The 9,940-nt window shown below is 40.2% G+C and overlaps 1 protein-coding gene across 1 annotated transcript; it reads right to left on the minus strand.

Annotated features, from left to right (window-relative positions):
* Positions 1-653: 653 nt before the first annotated feature.
* Positions 654-2,969, minus strand: LOC144438243 (E3 ubiquitin-protein ligase TRIM71-like). The gene has a single exon (XM_078127290.1). The coding sequence runs from the start codon at positions 2,967-2,969 to the stop codon at positions 654-656; it is 2,316 nt and encodes a 771-aa protein (XP_077983416.1).
* Positions 2,970-9,940: the final 6,971 nt, after the last annotated feature.

The raw sequence follows: 9,940 nt of genomic DNA on the forward strand, positions 1-9,940 counted from the left end.
TTAAAAAATAAAACTAAATAATTTGCAACCAACAATACTGCTAGTTCTTGGAACAAAGCTGAAGCTTTTGTACATAAAGCCATTTTAGCAAGCAACACATTGAGGACACTGTCCCCCTGAAGCAAGCAAGCAATTTTCACAATTTTTGCGGCAAAGCATGCATTGCAAACATACAATTTTCAAGTAAGCAATTTGACATTTTCAATGCCAAAAAACACAGAGCAGCTGCAATGTTCATCCAAGTTTCACTGGAATTATTATACAATAATTTTTTTTGGATTTAAACAATTTTCGGACTCTTGAAAAAATCTCTGAATATTGGAGAAATTTTGAATTTCCTAGCTATGTATATAGTAAAATTTTACTGTGTATTTTTTCCATCACCTTGGCCAGGCCTGGTGAAGGAACGGAAATTTCAACACTACAAAAATGCCATCGTATTCTAATCTTAATTTAAACTGAGATCAACTGCTTAGGACACTGGCACCCTCTCTAGTAGTAGTTTAGAGGCTTGCCTCTCTCTCTGTAATATGTAGGCTCAGCCCGTGGTACCCGTATTCTGATTAATTAAAAGACGACATTTGTCATCAGTCCCACTGCTGGTATGAGGTAGATTCCCTGAGACGTAACATTCAGCTGGCTAGGCCGCTGCTTTAGAAGATCTGCACTCGATTGTTGCCGAAATCAACAACAATTATTAGTCCATCCGGCGACACACATATACCCGATGGACGGTCCACTTGACTTGGACCAGTACCTGGTAATCCAAACTTACACAGGAAGTTACCATTTGGTGTAAACACCTGCACGCGGTGGTTGCGCGAATCGGCGACGATTATGTGGCCTTCGGGGTCAATGGCAACTCCCTGGGGACGTAGGAATTGACCGTTGCTACTGCCCTCTGACCCTAGGAAACGAGCCGACTGGAAATCGGGATGAATGACCAGCAACCGGTGATTGTTGAAATCGGTGACCACCATATGCCCTTCATGGTTGAACGCGACACCACGTGGCGAATCAAAGTGCTTCCACAAGGCACCTTCGAAGCCATACTTATTCAAGAATGTGCCATCAGGAGCGAATAACTGGATCCGATGATTGCGCGTGTCAGATACAAGTATTCTTCCCTCTGGACTTGCAGCAACATCCCAGGGATAGTTGAACTGGCCATTCTTCACACCTTTCTCTCCGAATTTAAACATGAACTGGCCCTCTATGGTGAAGATTTGTATGCGGTGGTTATCTTTATCAGCAACGATGATGCGATTTTTGTTGTCAACGACAACCCCAGCCGGTCGATCAAACTGCCCATTGCGCGACCCTGCAGACCCGAATTTATATATGAATCTCCCATTTGTATCGAAGAACTGAATGCGATTATTACTGCGATCTGCGACAATGATGCGACCATCCCTATCTGTGCACACACCCCAGGGGCGACAAAGTTGACCTTCTGATTCTCCTTCACACCCAAACACTTTCACCATTTGACCAATATTGGCATAGTTGCGTCCACTTTTCACCTGTACCCTGAAAGGACTTTCATATATGTGTCTTCCACGTAGGGTAACAGTGATTCGATGTTCACCTTCCAGTTGGGGTCTATAACTGACTGTATAGGTACCATTCTGTCGGTCAATAACTTCAGCATGATAAAGTCCACCCTCTGGGCCTTGGACGATGACACTAACTTGGTCGCCACCTACGCATCTTGGTTCACCCTGGTGGTCCTTTGCTTGTACCATAAACATGGCAATTTTGCCTCGAAGAGCTCTCTTAACACCATCACCCGTGGCTGTTGAATTGGATGCATAGGCACTGCTACTGACAATACCCATTGAGCTTAAAGCGGTATGTAGTGCAGCATCCGGTGGTGTGAATAATATCGAGTCGTCTTCATGTGGTTGTAAGTGTCCACGCAAAGCTTTCAAATCTTGCAGCTGTGAAACCATTCGATCTTTGGTTTTCAAAATATCAATGTCATTACCAGTTTGTAGCACCGCTTCCACCGTTTCTAAACAACGTGTCATTGCCGTCAAGGTTTGTTTCAAATCTTCAGCTTGCATATGAAGTGACTTCCCTTTCACTTGACGTATTTTCTCTACTTTGTGAAGTAACTCCCTTTCGCGTTCTTCCAGTGCGCTAATATGTCGACGTATCGTAGCTCGAACTTCGGTAGCCACTGCTTGCGTTCGTACTTCCACCCGTTCTGCCATGTTTTGTGCCATTGTAATCGCTTCTTCCATTGCCCGCACTCCCATTTTCGCGTCGGAAACTAATCGTGAAGTGATCGCCTTACAGTTCTGCACGGCGTCTTGCAAATAAACACAACTATGGCCACGATGATCCAGCATGGTACACTCCCGACATATTGCTTTCGAACATGTATCACAATATAAACGTAGCACCTCGTTTTCATGTCCGCGAACTTCACAGTAGCTCTGCTGTGGGTCAGCAAGTGGCTGTGCGAGAGCCTGGAGTGACGAAGTAAGAAACGAAGTCTGCAATGACGTTGACCTAGAATTGAACTGAAAAGCGATGTTCAGCTGTACTATATGATGATCTTTCGTAAGGCGAACTCGCTGGTGGGCGAGAACACAACGATCGCATAGATTTTCGTTACAGTCCCTGCATAGCGATGTCGCCATATGACCGTCATCACACGAATTACACGAGCTACGTTTAGCGGGAAAGTCACCGATGCCATTTTCTGTGTCGTCTTCTTGCGTTCCCACTACATCCAAGATGTTATTAAGGAGATAATTGGAAGGCAGGCTGTCAATCCCCGTGTCACCCAGGGGCACCTCGTGATGACATGACGGACAGATAAGCAAACCGGGTTCAGCTTTCCCGTCCAAACATCTTCGGCAGAAAGTGTGTAGACAGGGCAATACTTTCGGGTCGTGGAAACGATCTAGACATATAGGGCATGACAACTGTCCATTCAGCTCGTCCGAAAACGTGGCCATCGATGATGTGAAACATGGGTCGACAGTAAACAGGGCGTTGGACGCTACGGTTAAGCAGTTATTCCAGTTGTTACGTAAAGTTGGGTCAATTTGTGCAGCTTGTTCAGTCCCCTCCAACCACGGCCATGGAAACTCCTGCGGCCTCAGCTGGTCGTGTTGCTGTTCCTGCTGGAGTTCCCCGCCCAACCCGTTCAAAGTTGTCCGTGATATCTTGCCAGCTGCTTCCCTAACACAGTACCAACATGACCCTGAGTTACTCGATGGGTTCGGGAGTACATAGAGATTGTCACCTACCAGTATTTACTGAACATGGAGGCCGGGGAAGTTTCTTTGTATCGCTCTCTCCGCGTCATACAGGCGGTCTATGCAGTGGGTGGAGAACTAACGGCACAACGACATGCACATGCGCACTATGTCTTGTTAGCAGGTGTCAATCATTCACGTCGTTGTTGTAGGTATTTCTTAGGGGGGGTTGACAGAGTTCAAAGTCAATGGCAAGGTCAAGAAAAGTTCGATTTCAAAATAGGCAGAATTCCGACACATTACCACCTTCACTATGACCAAAATAAATGCGTAGTAACGGTGTATACAAACCGTTGAAATTAGGTCACAGCTATTGATGTCAACCGTAGGTCATTGATAAAGTTGGCACACTTTAGTGGACGTACATAATATGGGGTAGTACCTCCTTTTTACCCCTTACTCCCTATGAAGAAGTAACAATTGCCAAAGTGCGAGATAACGTTTTTGAATAAACAGCACTCATTCATATCGCCCACACGTACATGCAAAAGTCATTGAATGAACAATTCTGATGCCAACTTGCCCGTTACTGACTGCGACTAATGCACGCGTATGGTACATCAAGCATGACTCACAACAAAAAGTTTATTTCCAGAGGACATTTGATTTCCGGTGTAGGATTTTGACACATCACATCACGTTTTGTACCACCCATGTCAAATATACGTCACGCGTTTGTTACGTGATTTACATTTCACACATTACGAGTAACCGCAAACATCCAAAATATCTCGAGAAAAAACTTGGGGTTATTTTCGTATGATATCGCCATAAAACATGTGTCCAATGATATTGCATGTACAATATTTAATGTAATCACATCTGTCGCCATCGATGGAAAAAAGCGGGTGTTGAAATTTAATACATTTAAACAACTTGGAAGTTTTGGCTACATTCCAATCGTTAGTCATAACGATTACGTAACACCGTTGCGCCTACATGGAGGCTTACAACGATTAATAAGACCACGACAACATCTCATTTAACGTTTCCCACGTCACAGCAAAAATGAAACCACTCTGTCATCTTACATGTTAGTTTACGTATGTATACAATTCCCCACTACCCCAACAAATGTATAATGCCTATCAACGTTTCCACAAGGTGTAGTTTCGTTGAGGGCCGAATGACTTCGGACTGTGTAGATTCATGCGCTCGTTAAAAAGTCGGCAATCTCTGTTGTCGTGGCAACTATCATAACCCCGCCTCATCCCCCCATAGCGTGGTATTTACTGCCAATCGCCAATATATTACACACCTACTGAAACATGTTGACAACCTTGGCATTGACAATGGCCAAAAAAACCCGCTCTACCAGCATTTGTCTCACATTATATCCGATACTGTATTCCAATGCAATTGATATAAATTAAACTATTGCTAGGCCGGATTTCTATTCATAAATTTTAATCATTGTTTTTCTCTGAATTTCAGGGGACACGAAATAACCATTAGCATTACGGCCTGGGCTCAGGTTTCTGTAAATATGATTGGAATTTAAAATATTATTATGAGCTTCATATGAAGAATCACTTTAACATTTTGAATGTACTTGGTAGTTTGTTATAGAGATGCAAGGAGAGAAAAGGGGATAATAACAGTTAAAGACCTTTTACTGGACTTGGTGGTATGTCAGTTAGCAACCAAGATTTCCCCCGAGGTCGCGTAACGAAACTCGGAAGCTAACACCGAAATTAGGATTTTATGTTGTGTTGGTGCATCTCACTGCTGATTCTCAGTTCGTTTTATATAAATCTAAATTGGCTACTGACCTGAGTGTTTTGTTTTGAGCGTTGACTTATTAACATTAAAGTACAATTTTGTTGTTATTTACATGTAAAATCGCTTCTTCATTTTAAAGTTCCCAATTCCGCGCTTCGTGGAGATGTTCGTGCCTTTCCCAGTAAAAAAGTAAACGATTTGATGGCGATTTTTTTTTTAAATTACAGATGTGCAGGCAGACTGCCAGAGAGAGAGAGAGAGAGAGAGAGAGAGAGAGAGAGAGAGAGAGAGAGAGAGAGAGAGAGAGAGAGAGAGAGAGAGAGAGAGAGAGAGAGAGAGGGAGAGAGGGGAGGTGAGGGAGGGAGGGAGAGGGAGAGGGGAGGTGAGGGAGGGAGGGAGAGAGAGAGAGAGAAAAATTTATGATGAATAAGATGAATGATTGTTCCCTTCCCGATTTTGTAACTTCCAGAAAGCCGTATCGCACACATTAAGACGCTAAGCTATCTGATCCATTGAATAATATATTTACGTAATATCAACGTTTACAGTTTAGATTAGTGCTTATTAAAAACCTCACATCTTACCGGCGTTGCCATGCATATATCATTGTTGACTTCGCTGTCGTGTTCATTTACATTCATTTTTTATGACAAATGGCGGGAGGGCTGTTTACATACACGCCATATTGAACAACGCTGCACTGTGGCGATTTTAATTTGTGTACTTTCTGTCCATCCACAGATAGTCATACTTTAATCATTCAGTAATTTCAGACTGATTTGAATAAGTACTGTATGGTAGAAAAACCATTGATACGGAACGGTGAAAATTATGCATTCAAGATAGCGACTTTTGTTTGAGTCCAGGCCTCCGTATTACCACGTGATGAGAAACCCACGCACAAAACATGGTGTATTGTGAATTGTTAAAATTACTTATTTCTATGATTTTTTTTCAAATATAAAACTGTTACTAATACACTGTCTCTGTATGTATGTATGTATGTATGTATGTATGTATGTATGTATGTATGTATGTATGTATGTATGTATGTATGTATGTATGTATGTATGTATGTATGTGTGTGTGTGTGTGTGTGTGTGTGTGTGTGTGTGTGTGTGTGTGTGTGTTATTTGTGTATGTGAGTGGGTGCGCCTACTTTTTGCTCATTTTGGTATTGCCACAAGCCAGCTATTTTTTAGTCATATTTCATTTGCAATTCAAATCTACTGCAGCTACGAATACACGTTTTTATGTGTGTGTACGGGGGGGGGGGTGTGTTGGGGGGTTATCTTCCTTTCAAAATTGTTTAATTTGACGGCTAAAACAACTGTTTCCAAGTAAACAGAGATTACCATATCGACTGGTAATGATGGCCTGACTATAAAAATTCAAGTTGTTTGTGTGGGGTGATAATTTTTATGTAAATTATTCCCATGGTTACAACGTGGATGACGACATGAAACATATTACTATGCACCCAGTTATGGAACAACGGAAATGAATGTAAAATGCAATAAACACTGGACGTGACACTGAACCCAAGGGAAATCAACATCAGAACCCATGACCATATTATGAGGAAAGAATAAAACACGACGATACCACAATTTCACCATTTCCATCCTTATTGTGTTCTATCAATTGACAAGTTACTGTTTACAGTTGACCAAGTATCAGCTACGTCACGTCGCCCCATTTTTATGTAAAAAGTCTCCCGTTAGCAGTACAGTGACTGTGTGTGTGTGTGTGTGTGTGTGTATGTATGTATGTATGTATGTATGTATGTATGTATGTATGTATGTATGTATGTATGTGTTTAGTAAAATATTGGCCTAGGTCGTAGGTAGATAGATAGATAGACGGGCGGCAGACAGAGAGATAGATAGATTGATAGATAGATAAATAGATAGATAGATAGATAGATAGATAGATAGATAGATAGATAGATAGGTAGATAGATAGATAGATAGATAGATAGATAGATAGATAGATAGGTAGGTAGGTAGGTAGGTAGATAGATAGATAGATAGATAGATAGATAGATAGATAGATAGATAGATAGATAGATAGATAGATAGATAGATAGATAGATAGATAGATAGATAGATAGATAAACTGAGAAACTATAGAAAAGCTTTCAAAATTCCTTTATGGCCAATGCACAACAAATGTTCACATCTTCGACATTAGCACTGGATATATATGCTACGAGGTTTGACATGGGAGAGGGAAGACGTGTCGAACCTCGTAGCATATACATCCAGAGCTACTTCGACATAAACAGTTTATGCCACTGCACTACGATTGCATTCAAGTCTTTTTCTGTATTTGCTACCGTATTTAATCGACCTCATGTAAATTAATGACAACGCCCCAGCACAACAACAGCGAACAGCTGCAGTGAGTGATAAATATTGTTAGTCAGATACGATATTATTGAGTAAACAATATTAATAATTACAGCTGTAACAATTATGATCCCCATCATAATAGTTGCGATAAAACAGTAGTAATTATGATCAAAACAATAGTAATTATGAAGACAAAAATGAGCTTACTAATTAGGCTTATGTAAGATAAAACAAAGGATGTGCTACTTTTGTTGTTGACAGTTTGGTTGTAAGCTTTAATTGGAAGCTTGTCTCAACTAGTAACTATAATTATTTCTTTGTATCACAACCAAGGTCTCATTCTAATTACTTACGAGTGACGTTTTGCTGTATAACTATCCGTTTGTTGGCTTTTCCCTGGCCATGATACAGAACTACTTATTACTATACCAACATAATGAACGTTAATATTGTGGACATCACCACGAGTTTTACACTATTGAACGGACGCCAAGACTATATATATATATATATATATATATATATATATATATATATATATATATATATATATATATATATATATATATATATATATATATATATATATATATATATATATATATATATATATATATATATATATATATATATATATATATATATATATACATGTACATTTTGCGGTTAATTTCCAACATACCGGTATTATTTTTAAAGCGATATATAGTTTTAACTCCCGGCGAAATGTACATTCTTCGTGAAATGAGTAATCATGTAGCATGTCTGGAACCGTGTACATGTCAAGACATTTGTAGGTCCTATGCAAGACGCCAAGCGAATGTAGGTAGACACAGAGCTATGAATACTCACATGTTGTGTTAGGTTCTTGAAGGATTTTAAACGACATTATCGAAAGCTGTTTATGCAAATCACTTGTTTGCACCGTTAACTTTCATCCAATCAAAAGTAATGAAATTATGGGACCTGCGAACTTACATAAGGACGATGTAGATCGTATTGTTTTACGTTTAATGGAACCCATATAAGAAGCCCGTGTGTTACTGTGTATATTAGCCCAAGATTTTGAGAAATGGTTCTTATCTACGAAACTAAAGAGTGAATCTGGATTAGTAGCAATTGTGGAAAGCTGAACGCGAACGTTATGCTGTTTGGTTTACGCATGCTGCTCGGAGTGAACAGAACCACCACACTGTTGCTGCTGCAATGTCGAATGGGATGTTATCATAGCTTCATCGATGGCCTATCCCATGTCTATTTATAAATTGCTTAGTGTTATTTGTAAGAGTAAGCTTTGCTATCGATTTTGTAAATTGAGCATTGTGTGTCTGTGTATGATTTAGATGTCTCTGGAATTCTTTCTAGCGATGTGAAATGACCCGCAAATCGACACCCGGTCAACTGTTCATATGTGCATTACGATTTGTTTGGAAAGCATTTGCGCGTTTAAATGTCGACGGGGTCGGTTTGAGTGATAAACACAAGGGAAATCAAGCTATCGTCTTCTTTAAGGCGGAAGATGTATCGTTCTCTCGTCGTTGTGAGTTTGTTGTTTGAGCTTGAACTGTTAATATTGGCAAATAAAAGGTCAAAGTACCGTTACATGGTAAGGACACAGAAACCAAATGATGGCATTACCCTTGCAAAATACAAACGAAAACGAAAATTTCACATGAAGGTAACCAATACTGCTAAAAATGTAATTCACCTTGGTTATCCAAGTGATACATCAGAGTGCTACATGCAAAGTTATGAGTGCTAAAATGTTGACGTCTGGATGCGCCTTTTGCGCACATGTTCAGTACCGTACTAGTTGAATTCAGGGATGCGGTTTTACGGTTACGTACCGAAAATTATATTTTAAAACGAAAAGTGACGAAATGTATGATATTTAAACATAATTGGTGACTTGCAGACGTCGCTCCAACGTATACCGTCTAGCCACCTATGTGTTCTGAGATGAAATAATGACAGTCACAGCCTGACACTTTGCCGACACGGTAACATACAATGTAGTTGGGTTTATAGGTCAGTGTGAAATGAAAATATTACATCATTTATTCACCAGGAGGAAAAGGTCACTGAAAGGTATTGGCTATGGGCTACTTTATCACAAAATTATTGAACGTTCACTATTGATATTATAATTATCAATATGTACAGCGATGGGCAATCTAAACTAAACCCCGATACAAAGTCTCAAAGAGACAGTACTTAGTATGTCAATCTAAAAACAGGTATATATAGCTCAGATATTTTACTATGGCTTGACTTGGGCGAATGTCTGACATGTATATGTCTTTGGCTAGAGGGTATATAGATGGACGAACAATAGTTTTATTTTATGTAATGTACATCACAACGGGGCATTACATAAGCGAAAGCTGCTTCCACCTGTGACAATTTTGCACAATTTATGGGTTTGTTAATCCAACTAAGTCTTCAAAGAATTTGATGCGATAACTTGTGTATTTCCCCCATGTTTTCAAACACAGCGCACACGGTGCATGGTGCACACATGTGGGTGGGTGTGTGCATGAGGAAACGTTGCCGTCGGACCTCGATGCATTCGGGTAGGATTATACGGCTCCG

This window comes from Glandiceps talaboti, chromosome 7, assembly GCF_964340395.1.
Source record: "Glandiceps talaboti chromosome 7, keGlaTala1.1, whole genome shotgun sequence".
Lineage (NCBI taxonomy): Eukaryota > Metazoa > Hemichordata > Enteropneusta > Spengelidae > Glandiceps > Glandiceps talaboti.

Excerpts from the sequence above, each read along its gene's own strand:
- LOC144438243 (XM_078127290.1), bottom strand. The coding sequence starts at position 2,969 with ATGGCCACGTTTTCGGACGAGCTGAATGGACAGTTGTCATGCCCTATA.